At 39.3% G+C, this 17260-nt stretch overlaps 1 protein-coding gene across 1 annotated transcript in view; it reads right to left on the bottom strand.

Annotated features, from left to right (window-relative positions):
• The window catches only part of YAF2 (YY1 associated factor 2), a 31708-nt gene extending 14840 nt beyond the window's left edge, over positions 1-16868 (bottom strand). The window contains exons 1-2 of the mRNA XM_066550387.1: positions 16622-16868; positions 16357-16482 (exon numbers count right to left, since the gene is read on the bottom strand). Coding sequence (XP_066406484.1) covers positions 16357-16482; positions 16622-16647 — 152 coding nt within the window. The 5' untranslated portion in view covers positions 16648-16868. The remainder of the gene's footprint in view (positions 1-16356; positions 16483-16621) is intronic.
• Between the last annotated feature and the right edge of the window lie 392 nt (positions 16869-17260).

The following is a 17260-nucleotide window of genomic DNA, read 5'->3' as shown; positions in this document are numbered from 1 at the left end:
CAAGCATTTTTGCCTCTATCACTGGACCACTATTGGACCACCACAACTGAACAATTCAGAACTACAAGCAGAAATATTCATAAAAACAATACCTATTATTTAGCCAGCCCCTAAAAGCTTTGTATTTTTGCCTAGTAATTCCACTTTAGTCATTCAAAGCAGAACCCAGAGAAAGGCATACACTATTACAGAAGATAAGCGCTAGCAATTCTTTCCAGAGGTGAACTTCATGGTTTAAGCACTGTAGCCATATCAAGAAACTGATTTACTGAGCTCCAAGAGATCTCTAAACATCACATCTCTAAATACTGCACTCCTCTTCTCCATCTAGTTTTCCTTTTTAGACAGTGTTATCTTTCTTCTAAGTTGACATCAGCCATACTTCTACCTACACTTCTATCCCAATCTCATCCATTACACTTTTTTAAATTATCTAATTCCAATGCTGTTTTTATCAAGGTCCTACTTGATAGGCTCTTCATAGTCTCCTTTAAAAAATTAGAAAAACTAACATTTTTGGTCCTTTAACAGCCAACAGTCATTAAGACAAACATATGAGGATAAAGTTTTTGTCTTCCCCTAAATTCCCATAAATGCTCAAAAACAAGGATGTCATCATCATTTTAACTCTAGTCTTCTTGTTGCAGGATGTAACTACATTTTATCTTACCAGGTTTGATCTAGCTGCTGGTTTAGAAAGCATACTTACAGAGGCTGCAGAAACTTGTCTTTGCTTTAGCATTTGCATGCAGAAACTCATTCAGTACTGACACTCTAAAATATTTAATACTGAGAAGGATGAACTGGTTTTCATTGCTGACATTCTTAAAAAAAAAATCTTTGTAGCACAGAAATTTACATGCCTAGAGATGAAAAATTCTCAAGAAGACCACATGATATCTGGAACTGTTGCCCTGAGTAATTTCCATTACCCAGAGCTCAACACAATACCTGTGATGCACATAAAAAAATTTGGACATCTCACAGCAGTACATGCTTCCTTGACTTCCCTCACCTACTATTCACCAATAGCCTGTGTTAATAGGATTTTGACTAATTTGATATGGTGAGTAACTTGGTCTCATCACAGCAAAGCAGATCCATTTTGAGAACCAAAGTAAACAAAAAATAACTATACAATACTGATGACCAACACAGACACCAGAAAGTACAGTAAACTCTCAGTTGCCCAAGTTGTGCATCAAACATGCAGACAACCAAACTGGCTTAATGCTGAAGCATCTTGGTGTTTAGCTGAATTTAATTTATATAGAGCACAACTACATTTGCACAATTCTGCTTCTGCAGCGATTACAAGTCCACAAAGCACCTAATGTCTTCTGCACTATTCAGAGAACAAGCTCCAATTCTGACAGACCTGAACTACTTATCTGTCAATCAGCTTTAGGGTTCATGTGCCACCGTCTGGAAACAAGGAGCATGATGGTGCCAACTGTGATAATTTTTCCATGAACCATCCCCAAATCTACCTACATCTCAAGAGAGTACTGTGTTAGCAAGAGGTAGCCCTGCATGTAAAGTTGGGAGTTGATTTGTCCATTTGGTGCCACAAATCCTGAATGGCCAGAGCCAGCCAAGTAAGACTGCCAAGCAGCACAGAGTCCTGCCAAGCAAGTGAGGCTGCAGAGAGCACAGAGACACCAACAGTCCAACAGAGCAGCCAACACATTCGCTTTGATTTAGGGGGAGCCATCCTGGACTTGAAGTGATCCACATAACCCATACTTTTCTATACAGAAATCTAGATGTTATAATTAAATCCCAGTGCTTTTTCCAACCTGTTGAGGGAAGTGTATTGTCATCTATAATGTGCAGCTTAGAGGCTTCAGACATCCTGAAGAGCGGGCAACTTATTCAAAGGCACATTCTTTCCTGAAGCTCTATCTCCTGTTTTGTATATTTTACTACTGCAGAAATATTAAAATTACAATTTCCCAATTGAAACACAATGGGTCTAGATTAAGAAAATGCTGTCACCGCAGCATTCAATCAAGCTGAAAGATGTTCTTCAACAGGAAACCTGGATCCTTCAATTCTGCTTAAAATGGAAGAGCTTCCATTTTAATCTGATCCTTTCCTTCCCTTTCCTCAAGTCCAACAATCCCCTGGCTTCAATTCAGGCCAATACCTCTTGCCAGAGGCTTATCCTGACTCAAGTGGCAAATTATCTGTTTTCTAGAGACACACACAATTTATCTAAAAACTTAAAACAGTACATTAGGCCTGATATTTAAGTCTGTTACTGGGCTCTGGTCAACTTGGCTTGCCAAACTTTTCCTCCAATAACTAGAGAATAACCCAGTCCAGTTTTACTTAGCTATCAAAAATCTGATAGAATTTTAATTCCTCTTACTTCCTGGTTTCCTATTAAACTTGTCCTATCTTAAAAATCAGGAAGAAATTGTCTGTGAAACACTGTTCCTACAGAAGGATGTTATGTCCTAGCTGCCCAAGATGGTATGGATTTATTCTGGATTCATGGACTCAAATTTCTCTTCCAAATATTAATCAGTTACCTTTTGGATGACACCAGGATTCAACGGGAGAGGTAATACCATGGAATCAAAGAATTCTTTAGGTTGGAAAAGACCTCTATGATCAGGATGATACTATCAAACAGAAGGGGTAACTACTATATACCTGGAATTGTCTATTCATCAGAACAGTTTAAGACTGATCAGCAGTAACTTATCTCCTACCTTGTTTTCCCTCCCAGAAAAACTCCCAAGAAAAACAAAGCCTGTGATATTTCTTCATAGGTTTTCACATTTTTAATGTAGAATCTCTATGTGGTATCATATACATTTCAAAATTCCAACTCTGCAAATGAATGTCATCCTTTTCTCCATTTCTTAGAAAAAAAAACCCTACCACCAAACAAATCTGGCTTCAGAGACTTAAAGAGGTTTTATTCAAAGACACTCCTAATCCTTAAGCAGTACCATTTATCTACACTTATCTTCCCTGCAAGAAGACATGGACTTTTTGGAACAGAAACCTGACTGATTTCATCTTACCCTTGGTCATAGACTCATTTCCTCAAAAATGAGAAATCTTTATATTTACAGTTTTCTTCCCTTTCAGGAGATTCATGAGGACAGAATAAATGTTTCCAAGCAAATGCAAATTCCCACATCTTTTCCTCAACTTCTTGCTGCTTTTAGGCCCTCACTGCACAGGGCTTAGGCAGTGAATTCAGCATGTTTCTGAACATCAGGGTCTTTCTCTCCCACCAGCATGGCATGACAGGACTTATTCTTGGGAAACCTGGAGTCTAGTCAATTAGCACCCTGAATTTTACTCTCCAGGATTTTACAGGAATTAGCAAAATTGCTACAGTCAAGAGGTCTCACAAGTAGTAAACAATCTATTTATATATGCCATCTTTGGTCAAACTCATGAAGCTGACTGCTAACAAATAGAATCAGTACAAAAAAGAAATGCTTTTGCCTTTAGAGCTTCCACATATGGCTTTTTCTATGGTGCCTCCTTGGGAAAGTCTTGGAGATCATTCCAAAAACTGCATTGTAGACAGGGTATGCTGATGCATTATGGATTAAACCTAGAACACTTGTCATAGTTATGACTAATGTAGTAGAAACTCTAAAATCAATCAAGCATTCCCAATTCAGTATCTTTGTGCAAAGCATAAAAGAACAAGTTCAACCAGCTTGTAGGAAAAAATACCTAGAACTATTCACTGGGCCCAGAGAAAGTCAGTCAGCTCCTAACCACTAAAGTGTTCCTGAATCCCACCTTCCTCTTCATTTACTACTTATGAAGGCAAATTGCTTAAAAAGCAGCCTTCTGTAGATAGAAGAGATGATTGTATCCCTCTCTCACTCATGCCCTGCAGATTTGTCTATCTCCTTTCTATCTGCTCCTTTGTTTCTAACTGAGCTGACTCAGCTAATATTTTTTTAAATGGAATTCCAGCATGATTCTTATACTAGTATTCTTCCTCCACCAGCTTTTGTAACTCCCTCATCTAGCAATGATTTCAGAAATGCTTTGTAAACATTCTAAACCCTGATAAAAATCCTGATTTTCTGATGTTTGTTTCATACATGTCTTTTAAAGTCTAAACAGAATACAGTTAAGGGCATTAAAATCTTGTTGAGAACAAAGTTGATCATTCAAATTCTACTCTATTCTTTCATTACTACACTGGGTCATCTTGCAATACAAATGTACAGACTTTAAATATCTTATAATTTATTTGAAGATCATTTTCCACTCACATCTATCCTAAATATTAATGTCTCAAGAGGCTAATAGAAATCTGATATCCACAGTAATACTCTAATCTCCATTTTTCCAGTCATTACTGGAATGTCAAGAAAAGCTTATCTTCACATACTTTCTACTTCCTCATCATATTCTAGCTAGTCTCTGCTAAAAACTCCTCCAGCACGTCCTCATTTCTCTAAGGGCCACATTCTCAAATACCTCTTAACACAGTAACTAGAGCAATTAATTAAAAAGTAAAAGGTTGTTCCTAATCTTGAAAGCAAGCAGACATATACAGGGAGACAAATGGAAAGAGGCATGATTGTACAGTAAGCAGCTTTTTAAACAAATTGACGGATGTGAAGAAGTGGTTTTAAGTAGAAGATTTTCTAAGGTATGAATACTCCTGTAACATATTAGAATACCTTCACATAGATATGAATGTTTTGAGCAATTCTTACAGTATTTATTTCAGTAACGTTTACAGGGCACATCTATAGTTGAATATTGCAGCAATTTTAGAGTATGAAGCTTCCTGTACATTTTCAAAAAGACATTAATTATACAAAGATCTAACTCTAACTTTGTAATACAGCTTAGACAGTTTTTCACTCAGCATATCACAGAACAGTTTGCAACCAGCAGCTTTGGAATGTGACTTGCCATGATGGATCAATGATGTAGATTTAGATGGCAGAACATCTAGATGGCTCCAGAACGAAAGAAAGATACTTCAAATTCAGTTTCTGCAACAAGTCACACGTTACCCTGAAGTAAACCTTACTAAGAAGTCAATAAACTTTCCTCCCACCCTTTAGCCGTGTTTTTTTCAGGGTTACCTCCCTTCTCCCACCCCCATATACTGATAACAAGTTACTGTGTCAAGCAAGCAATTAACATTTCCAATTCCTCAGGCATGTCTTCACTCTTTATCAGAGTGAAAAAGTCTTTCTGCAAAACAGGTACACTAACACTAGTGATTTTTGTATCTATGTCTCTTCCAGAGTCTCTTTTCCCTCCCAATGTAACTGGTTTCAAGGACAAAAACGTAAACAACTTCACCTAAACATTCAGCTAAAAATTAAGCATATACACAGCTATCTGACTCTTCCCTGCTTTGAGCTAACTTCTGCCTCTGAAGAGCTTAACTTCAAAGAGACTGCTCTTCTTTTCAATACCAGGAATTCACAAAAAATGTTGGAAGGCTGAGGCCTACATTTGAATAGACATTGAAATGGTATTGTCAGTGTTAAGTAAAATAAACAGGACCAAATTACATTTTGCATCATAATCTTAGCAAGGCTTAAAATGCAAAAGAATTTCCTAGAAGTCAAGAAATTGTTACCTGAATTCTTTATAATACAGAAAAAAAATAACTACAACCAAGACATGCATACATGTATTCAGGCACTTCAGTGGATGTCCTAAAGTAAAAATGCTGGCAATCAACAACCAATTTGACATATAGAGAGTGGCAGAGTCTTATTAAACTTCCAAGTAAGAAGGGAAAAGTTTAACTGTTACATTTTAGGCCATTTATTCCAGTTTATGCTTATATTTGTACCATTAAGGTGTAAATGTATGAAGTCTGGCACAGAAACCAAGCAAACAATTCCGTACCTTTTTTACTGATCTTTCTTTGTGCTTCAGGACAATGAAATTTTCCAGTGTTAGTTTGACAGTAAACACTTAAAAGCATGCAATGTTTTTTAAACTTCAGTAGTAGAGGGACGATTTTTGTCAAATGTAAAACACTAATTCCCAAATAAATAGAGAATTGTTAAGCATTTGTACACACAAAATGTACTACAGCTTTTAAAATATCCTTCCATATATCTGCAGACTAGCAGCTACAGCATTTCAGACTCTATTTTCTTCTATCAGGCAATTTTTCAACTAACTTAACTTTTTCTTCTAGATTTGACACATAAGCAAAAAAAAAATGACACAAAAGCAAAAATTTGCTTTTTAAAATTACATGTAACTTTTTATTGACTATCATATCTAGTCCACAATCTCTTTCTGCAGCACCTTGTACAAGAGCTTTTAGGTTCTGCCAAACTATTCCATAACAAAGGAAGTTGCTTTTTCAACTTCACTACAAATCCAGCACAAACCTTTGTTCCATTACTGGTTTTTGAGATCAAGTTCCAGTAAGCCACAACTTACCTCCTAATAGAAAAGGCTCACATCAGTGACTATTAAGCAGCTCATTGATATTATTTAAAGCAAACAGGAAATCATCAGGGACAATGTGTATACTAAGTAGTATTGCAAATGCTGTGGCCAGTTGGATCTTGGAAACTGCGTTCTACACAGAAGGAAGCAGCTCATGTTGTGATGCCATTCCTGATTTCTAACAGTTTAAGTCCTGTGGAAAGTAAAAAATATTTCCTACTGCCAAGTTCTTGTAATGCAAGTACAAGTTGCTAGCAATTAAATTAAATCACTACCAGAAACAGCAGTCTTTGGGTTCTGACACAGATCAGCTCACTCTCTTTTAGTCATCAGTACTCTATTAAGCTATTCATAGAATAAAAACTATCAGATTAAACTACACTTAGCCTGCTGTGTCACATGAATATGACCTCACTAATCACCACACAAAGCCATCTTGTGAGAAACTAGTCTTTATTGCTGCATTGAAGCAGTTCATGATTAAATGCATCTTCAACACTTTGCTATCCAAAATTATTTTTCCTCATTACCATTACTTCTGTCATATGCTAGAGTGTAACAGGCCATTTCACTGCCTCAGCAAATAATGCAAGTGAATAATTATGACGGTGCCAACAATGGAGCCAGTGGTCTGTAGGAAAAGACATGATATAGATCCATCTGCATATAGCAGAGTAGCAATGCAATTTCTACACACCCTATGTATATTTGAATTCTAACTTTCAGACAGCTCTGATTTGTGCTTTCATATTCCTAGCTGTTTTACAGTATGAATCATTTACTTGGAATTCATCCATTCAGTGCATTTCTAGCAACTCCATCATCCAATAGAAGCTGATTCAATTAGAATAGACTCACATGACCCATATGGTTTTATCAGTCACTGTAAAAATGTGCAGAAAACTACCCCTTGAGGCAGTGTCCCTATTTAATCATTGCCTTAAAGGGAATGCCCTATTTTCCAGATGACATTTAACAGATGAGGCCAGCAAGTCTCCTGAAGACAACTGGTACAGTGCACAACAGCCTGCTCTAAGAACTATCTGTATCAGGACCTTTAGAAATACAAAGTTCATCTTCATGGATAGTTTTCAAAGCTGCCATCAAATGTTACTTCTCCAACAACCAGTTAAAAGGCTCCAACCTCTTGCACACTGCTGTTAGAATTCTTCCCCATATGCCACAAGCTGTGGTGCACCAATGCTCAGTGTGACAGCAACATTGAAAATACCCTGCTTGAGAAACATATTGGTATCAACTAATTTACATTTCCTAGGTGACAATGAGCTACATATGAGCAGGGGTCAGGAAGCTCAATGTCCTCTAACAATATCCTCTGAGGAGGCAGTATTTGGGAGCCTACAGAAAAAGGAGTGGTTACAGTCTCCTAAACCCCTAGATCCTTGGGATACATGGGGAAGTGACCTCTTCCAAATGTTGATCCCACAAAGGATTGGATCCTTCATGCTGCTCCTCTGTCCCTTTTCTGCAGAAACTGTGAAACCTTGCACCTATGCAAAAAGACATGCAAAATATGAGGTTCACACTGATGCAGCAGCATAGTCATTGCTGCACTGAACAGGGCCAATACTTGGTACAGCTAGTTTTGTCTTCAAACTGGAAGGAGCTTGCTTCTGACCTATTGTATTCGTTCTGCACTGCAAGGGTCATCTTCCCAGAAGCTGGCAGCAATCTAGAAACTTCTTCCACGCAGAGCCAGCTCCACAAAGATTTTTTTGAAGTAGATTTACAAGAGGTAAATTTCCACTACCTTAAGTAGAGGAAAAGGCTACACGCTTTCCCTAAAAAAAATTAAGTCTCCATAATGTTCTTCATGAATAAGATGAATATTAATCTAAAAAGATGCCACAGAATGAGTTGTCACATTCTCTTTTATCCTTCTTATTCAATTACAGAATTTCTAGTGCATGACCCTAACCACAGATTTCAATGATAGCTATAACAAATAACTTTTCTTTCACAGCATGTGCCAAACCAACTTTTTTCAGCTTTTAGAGTTGGGAACTCTATTTCCATTTTTTCAAACCCCTACTCATTCACACAATTTTTTTCTACTAGGCAGTGTCATATGAGCTATACGGTACAGTGAAAGTATATGAATGCTAGTCATATATATGAATGCTTGAAAATAGTCAAGCATTTTGGAAAAGTTTAAAGATAGGTTCCAAATCTTCAGTTAGTCAGAATAGGAAAATTTTCAATTGCTTGTTTCCTCCCCACTCCTCAATTCCTAAGAAAACAAGAAAAAACTTGTAATAGACATCAAGGTCATATCTTCTAGCCTTCAATCTGACTTTTGATGGAAAGTTTGCCAGCCAAAAGCCTCCCAACAACATTCTGCAGCTGAACTCTCCAAGTTCAAGCCTGCTCTACATCAGCATACTGCATACCAGTGGAATGCACTTCAGAGAGCAGACAATCCTCAGGATCTCTCTGTCCTACTTAAACCAGGATAAGCCACTGCGTGAAAGTATAAAAATTGAACACAGTATTTTGTTCTAACTCGCCTGCTTCAAAAGTATCTTGTAGCTGATGGTATGAGCCAAGAAAAGACATCATTTGATACTCCGAGGATGTTCTGCAAAGCATACTGTTCATTCTAACCTGACTTTCAAGATGAAAAGTACAGATATTTCTATCAAGTTTTAAACAGGAACAGGCAGAGTGGGCTGTCACAGCAATCAAGGAAAAATTGGATAAAAACTTAGGGGCAGAAAATGCAAATTCTCATCACTTAACAAGTCATACAAGAGCTTTCGTTTTGCCAGCTAATCTTCTCTTTTAACATACCTAATCTTAATTTAGGTGTTTATTCAAATTCTAGTAGCTTTTAGTCTAGGACAGACCATTTTCCCTATAAAAGATACATAGAATCTTGGTGGCATTACATAGAAACTGGTGGCATTAAAAACAAAGATGACATTCCCACCAAAAAAAAAAAAACCCCAAAAAACAAAAACAAAAACCAGCAAGCAAAGCGACACATATCAAAACACACACTACTTATGCCCCAAAGGAAAGTACTTAATCATGGAAAGAAAGCAAATACCAGATGGCATAAAGTCTTCTTTGCTTCAGTACCCACACAAAAGTTTAATTCCATATAACCAAATTAAACAAGGGAGTATGAGTTCAAGCTAGAATAAAAGAAACAGACCACTGAATGTTATTTATGGCAGTCAACAGCCACTAATGAAATTCACCCTCAGAAAAAGATGTTTAGAGAATACAGGAAAGGTGAAAGAAGTCATCAAGTACCGCAGAAGAAAAAAAAGGGGGAAAAAATCCTACGATGGGCAAATAAAAATTTCAATCTAATTCAATTTCAGAAAGATACCAGAAAGAAATTATTTAAGAATTTGGAGCATTAAAGAATGAAGCCAAATGGCTTGGCAGTGTAGTCTCTTTCTTTAATGGACTAGTAGCCCTGGTGACCAGGAGAAAAGAAATACACATTGCCAGTCTTGACTTGAAACATAGTAAAAATATATTCTCCCACTTAAGCTAAATTATGATGAGGACAAAGTCGTGCAGAACGTAGTTCAAAATTTGAGTCTGCTTGCTTAATAGTTCCCAACAACCAGCTGTAGATATATTTACATGTATCTATGGGGTAGCATTTATAGTGAGGTTCTACAGGGATAGTATTTAATATTTTTAATTCTAATTTGGAAAAAGAATAAGGAATAGAACAAGAATCCAGCTGAGAGGTGGTGAGAACTATCTGACAAGATAATCCTGCATGAAGGTGACTCAAACTAAAAATTATGAATTCCAAAAAAGACTGCACAAAGCACAGCAGGCCGCACAACGACATGAAAAAAAGCCCTACTTAAGTAACAAGATACAAAAGGATACCAGACTGTAGTGAATCAAGTAGATTGCGATTTTTATGAGCTTCTTAGAGCAACAAATTAAAATACCTGTCAGGTTCAAAACCACAAAGATTTAACATGAGATTTAATCTCAAAAAAAGTCAACAGTACTCTCCCTTCTCCTTTCTAAAATACAGACTTAATTTTCTTTTGGTTGGCTGCCCATTGCGTTCTCTATTGCCCATACAAGCTCCACCTACAAGGAACATCTAACGGAGCCACCCAATCAATAAAAATTAATTCATTGTTTTATAACAACATTGAAAATGATGTGTGCAGAATTCTTAAGTTTCACTATATTTTTCAGGGAAAATAAATTCCTAAACAATTTCAAAGGTTAGTTTTAAAAACTCTCTTTAAAAAGAAAACTGGAAGTCCAGAATTACTGGATTACTCAACGGCTATCAACAGAGCAAAAGAGAACTATTTATTCTTACTTCTCTTCATAATTTAATATTAACACTAAACCATAAAACTTGTAATATACAACCCATATTTTACCAAGCTCTGTATGACTTTTCCACTCACTTCATTCCTACAAATATTTCCTTCTCTGAACTACCACAAGCAATGAACAGCTCTTGAGTCTGTTGAGCTTGATTCAGTCATGTATTTGTGAAATCAGCATGACAGGCAGCTCTTCCTCTTTTTCTCCTTCCCAACCTTCCCCCCGACACGCAGGCGCATGTGCACACACAGAGGCTGCTTCTGGAAGGCAGGAGAGTCCTTAACAAGCTGTTGTGAAACAGACATGTTAAACCAGATATACAAGAGAAGTACCAACTCTCTGTCCTCAGCCGTACCGCATTTCAACAGAAATACAAATACCAGATTTGATTAAATGTAACTGATTTGTGCTTATAAACATCCAGATGGTACATGACTAAACACATTGCACATGTTTTCTGAAGAAAAATGACCTTGATATCCAAGTTAAAAAATTAAACATTTTATTTATGAGTCTCAAAGCACAAAACAAACTCACGGCAGTTCCAAGCAGAGACCTGTATCTCATATTTAGGAGATCATCAGACATGATAATAAAATACATTAGAGGGCCAAACTCTCAGGCACAGTCAAGGAACATCGACCAAATACCAAGGAAATATAGAAAGATTTTATCCCAGTTCCTTATATCTCATACTCTTAGGTTTCTGGTGGGATTTAAATTTGGCTTTTCATACTTCAGGCTGTGAGAAAAGGAATGATTCAGTGATGAAGATCAATAGATCATAGGCTGCAGAAGCCATGCCCCCATTTGGCTGGTTTGTATTATCTCTACTTCAACAGTAAAGGACATTAAGAGGTATAGATCCCAAATCCACAAAAATTCATCCTTACTCAACAAGACTTTCTCACTCTGGCTACAAATTTCAGGGACTATTTTATCAATGATATTGCATATAAGAGCTCACTCAACATGGGTAACAAATAGGAACCTCTTATAAAACCACCCTAAACCCTAATTAAAAAAAAAAAAAAAAGGAAAACCCCACAAAACTTCACAGAAGTCATTTGTACCTTTCTCATCTCCTTACACTCCTTTTCCCCCAGTCAAACAAAAGAAAAAGAGCTTTAACAGCAGGCACTAAGACTCAGATTCATTGACAAGATTAAGTTGGTTTGTTTTAATTCAAAGCAAGTAATGAAAGTAGTTCTAGAAAATAAAACCATAACAATCATAAAATATGTTTGTATAAACAAATCTTCCCCTACTACTAGCCAAGAGAGTTTTCACTATTAGTAAAAACATCCTTTATACTTAAAGCCACACTTGTGGCCCCTTTCTGTAATTTAAGAATCAGAGAATATTTATCTAGTCAGAAAAGGAGAAATTGATCCCATGTCCCCGCATCGTTTTTTGCTTTGTTTACACAGCAGAATATCATTACAAGCACTTCAAAGTTTAAAAAGCCGGTATTTGCAGTTCCTCCTGTAGCTCTCACTACACTGCCCTGGATACTCATCATTCACACTGAAAGGAGAAGTGGTTTGTAACAGCATGGAAAAAAGAATAGGATCCTGCAACTAGAGATCAGACCACATGCATAAAAAACACATGAAGGAAAGCAAAGTGACAGGTAATTTTCAATCTGGATGCTATTGCTAACTGAATAACAAGAGCTTTAATAACACTTCTGAGGAAGTTGAAGCAGAGAGGTGACAATAGGGCAGTAATGCAGCCTCCTAGAAGGCAGCAGAGAGTAGGAAACATGCACTCCTTTAGAGGGAATGGCAATCCTCTTGTGTACTTCTTCCCAGCAACACAAACTCTTAATCTTCAGCTTTACAACACATCTAAATTACAGTGACTAATGGTGTTAGCTGGCAAGGAAAGCAAAATCCAAACATCTACTGAAAGACAGACAAACTGGGAGCAAATACTTGCTGCAATAAGGTCTGTCCAAGGATCCAGCCCAATTCTTGAAGGTCAACCCGTACTGGTACACTCCTGATTCAGACAGTGCCATGAGAACAGAAGAAGAAATGGTAGCTTGGCAGTGGAGGCAACTGTCTTTTGACAAAGCAGTAATTGTGAGAGCCAACCCAAATTCAGCAACCCCATTATAACCTCCCCAGGAGCCATATAATTCTGTGTTCTCAGCATACCATCATTCCCTCTGTTGCTTTTACACAGTTCCAGTCTGGGCTTTTTTAGTGCTCTAGTATAGACTTTTCTGTACAGCATGAGTGACAGAGAGGGAATGAAGATTTTCAAGTGATTTAGTCACAGCAAAACTTAATTTCATGGGGCAAGGAAATCAAACCACTTATTTAGCCTAAAGACTTTTCCTCTTGCCAAACTACAATGGCTTTTGCAAACAACAAACCTTCTCAAAAAGGTCATACAGCTTCTTTATAATGGAAACTATTAGGCAATCTAAATATAGCAGTCACTACTAGTTCCCTCTATAATACAGTACATTAGGGTTCTATTCAGTACTCCTTACTTGTGCTTCTAATGAACTTCAGCAGGAGATTTGTTCAAGAAAGGAGTACTTATTACAGTCCTATGTTCCTTACATTTATATAACATCTTTCATCTAGAAAGATTTCAAAATGTCTTAAAGGTCACATGTAGAAAATTACTATACTCAGTTCCTCTCCCATCAAGAGGAACACAGTAATTTCTCAGTACCCAAGCAACAAACCAGAACAATTTAGGTTAGAAAGTAAATGCTAAAGCCATGTGTACACAGAGAGTTTAGATCCTCAGTGGCATGACCAAACTAATGCCTGGCAAGAGCTGTAGAGTAGAAGGTAGAGGGATATCCATCTGGCAGATAGGATCTTAGGTTTCCATCTGACTTGGGGCACATCTAACTGGCACCATGCTGGGACACTGCTTTAGTACTAGGTGGGAACAGTCACACCACTTCCTGCAGCATCCAGGAATTCCCTTGGGACATCCCTCTCCAAGGACAGCCCAGTTTAACCATTCAATGCAATACTGCCATAGACAAAAAGTAAATTTAACTCCATGATCTAATCTGCTTTGAAAATTCAGTCTAGAAATAAAATACAATAAAGAAATAGTAAAAATTTGCACTAGTCTTAACAATTCTATCAATTACTAAAGAACATAACCCACTTCTAGCCTCTGGCACTAAAGAAAACTCTTTCAGAGAGAAGAAATGATTCAACAGTGAAAACACCCACAAACCCTACCTGTACCTGAAAATATTTCTGTAAAGGTAAATGTGCATAATAAGTATTAAAAAAAAAGTTTTAATCAACTTTGCGCCTAATTTCCAGTGGCCTTAAAACCCACTTAGCTTCACTACAATTGCCTGGTTTTCCACCTGCAATTTTGGTCACACTAAATGAAGCTTAACACAGAGAATCAGGTATTACACATTTCAACACAACAAAAGAGATTGCTCTGAATTAAAAAAAAAAAAAAAGTAGCATTTTACAATGTCTTATAGACAAAGCTCTAATCCTTAAAAAAAACCCCACAGTTAAAACTTTTAAGTAAGAATCATTGCACAGCAACAACCATGCTGATGCACCACCTTAATCTAACATCAAGCTTCAAAATGGAAGACTAAAATAAATAAATAATGTGTTCTCAGTGTCATCAAAACATGGTAGTATTGTTATCCTGCCCCATGTTCATGAAAACCATTTTGTCCTATAGGCAACACCAACAAATACTTTACCAAGGTAATAATTTGGTCACTTGGACTCCAGGTCCTTAGGAAAAAAAAACACAAACAAAAAAAACCAAAAAAAACAAACACCCAGCTGGCCTTTTGTGTTTCTTTGGCACCCTAATGATTCTCTTCATGGACACAAAGGTCTACTTAATGGCTCAAATCATATATCAGAACTGGAGACAAAAGCTGCCTGGCCTAAAACTTCAACTTTTATCTACCTCATGTCATGTGTAAAACCTGGATTTTGCAGTCATATGAAGATGCAACTCCTCTAAACCTTAGGGGGAAAAAGAGTCCCACGAACCTACTCAGGGACACATTGTTACTGAGTTTAAGTAGAGAAAAAAAAAAAATCAACTTATCAACTACAGCTTGCATACCAGGTCACTGTCAGGGAGAAAGTGGAAACCAAAGAAAGAAAAAAGACACTTTGTTGCAAAATTATTTAAAAGAGGAAATATTCAAGTAGGGAAACTAGAAGACAATGAAAATATTTGTATCTCAGGAGCTCCATTTTTTGTTTGTTTGTTAAGTTTCGATGCTTTTATCCAGCTGAGTTTCCAAAGTAATAAAACATAATTTTAAACTGACTTTTCTTATCAAACTGACTGGATGTTAAAGAGGCTTTTTTCATTATGTTTTTAAAGTCCTTGCATGAATTCATCAGTCTTATTTTGCTGAACAATACCGATCTGTAGACATCTCTCTGTGATATAAATATGCCATTATTATAACTGGAAACTATAATATATGTGACAGATGCAATTCCCTCTTGTCACATTTACCTTACTGATTTCCTTTGTTAAAAAACAAACCACAGCATTCAACTAATGTTCACAACTGAAGTTATGAGAAGTCCTTCCAATATTTATTCTGTAATTCAGAAGTCAGGGAAACTAGCTCCAGAAATAAAGAATAGCCATTTTTGTCAAGTAATTGGACCCAACCTTGCACTTACAATTTCAAACATGTAACATTTATTGCAAGTCATACTCAGCACTGCTTTGACCAATATCTACAATGTAATTGCTGCTTTTGATAGGATTGCAACTTGATTGCCATTTAAACTTCTCTTGCTGATGGGATTAACCCATAGGTATGGTAAGGGTAAGAAAGGATTCCTGAGCAACCTTCTCTTCCATTAGCATGTATGGCTACAAGTGCACTCAGGTTCGCTTGTAAAAAGCCTCCATCCCCCAAGCACACATGTTCAGGCCACCGGCAGGCACAGGAACCAGTTAATCCACCGCAAGCTTTGTGACTGGTGTATAGAGAAAAGGTCCTCCTGGCAAGTCACGGTTACACAGGGAGACAATTCCATAAAGCACAATTCAGCTAACAATTTCTCCCTAAACACTGAAGGGTTATAATCCACCCCCTATTGCCCCAGAAACCTCCATAGTGATGCTCTGTGATGAAAAGCGAATTAAAATAATACTAATACTGCCAATAATAATCAAACAAAGGGGTTATGTATGAGGCAAAGTTAAACTCATAGAAAAAAAATTTTAAATAAATTTTAAAATAATTTAAAGGGTGAGTGTCTTAGCAGGCACACCCTAGGGGACAGTTCTCGTGAGAGGGCACAAGCTCTCCAGGGTTACGCTGTGCAGGCAATTATGCCCTTCCTGGTATTTATTATTTCTGTTTCTACACACGCCGGCGCAGCGCTGGGTCAGGTTCACCGAGGAGCCCCGGGCCGGGGGAGGCTGCATGTTCCCGCCCCCACCCCTGATAAACGAGACCCGATTCCTGTCACGCCGCCCTCCCTCACAGCCCGGGGATGCACCGCGGCTCCCCGGCCCCAATTCCTGTCACGGCCGCGCAGCCGCTCCCCCGCCGCCCCCGCTCCCCCTCCGCCGGCGACCCACCGTGTGGAGGTGCCCTTCCTCACGTCGCACATCAAGCACTTGAAGGCCTCGGCGCTGTTGCGGAAGGTGCAGACGCTGCAGTCCCAGTACCCCTCGTCCGAGGAGGGTTTCGGCTGCCGCTTCGGCCTGCGGAGACACACGCGCGCCAGGGGCAGCACCAGCCGCGACGCGCCCGCCGCCCCCAGGGCGCCCCCGCCGCCACCGCCGCCGGCCCCGCGCTCCCGGAGGGCCCAGGGGAACGAGAAAGCGCCGCCGCTTCCCCTACCTGGTCGGACTCTTCTTATCTCCCATGCCGGCTCCAGACGCGTCCCGGCCCGGCCCCGGCGCGGCCCTTTGTGCGTTTGTCAATAAGGAGGAGCGCGGGGGGTCCCTGGGCTCTAGCGGGGACCTGGGGAGGAGGAGCCGCCGCCGCCGCAACCTCCAGCTGTCGGGGAAACTCCCGCTGCTGCTGCCGCCGCCGCTGCCGCCGCCTCCCCGCTCACGTGTCCCCCCGCCGCCAACCAGCGGCGCCCGCAGGCCGCGGCGCCCGGCGGGCCGCGCACGGCGGCACCTTCGCTCCGCCGGCGGCTCGGGCGCTGCGAGCGGCGGCGGGGCCGGGGCAACGCGGGGGCTGCTGGGGGCGGCGGGCGGAGCGGGGGCGGTACCGGCGCCGGGGGGCGGCCCCGGCGGGGAGGCGGCGCTGGGCAGAACGGGCAGAGCGGCAGCGTGAGCGACTGCGGCCGGCCTGCAGGCTCTTCCTTTAAAGCCGCCCTTGTTATCGCCCAAGGTTGCTCGCGTTAGCGTCTAGATTGTCTTGTGCTTCTTCTCACAGAAATTGCTCCAGGCCGTGATTTACAGTAAGAAACAAACGGGAATAAACTGAATACGAACTTCTGCTTAGAAGTCTTGCTCTAAAGCATCCCGT

Source organism: Molothrus aeneus, chromosome 5 (genome assembly GCF_037042795.1).
Source record: "Molothrus aeneus isolate 106 chromosome 5, BPBGC_Maene_1.0, whole genome shotgun sequence".
Lineage (NCBI taxonomy): Eukaryota > Metazoa > Chordata > Aves > Passeriformes > Icteridae > Molothrus > Molothrus aeneus.
Note: the sequence above shows the minus strand (reverse complement) of the source record. Positions and strands in the feature narration are given on the sequence as shown.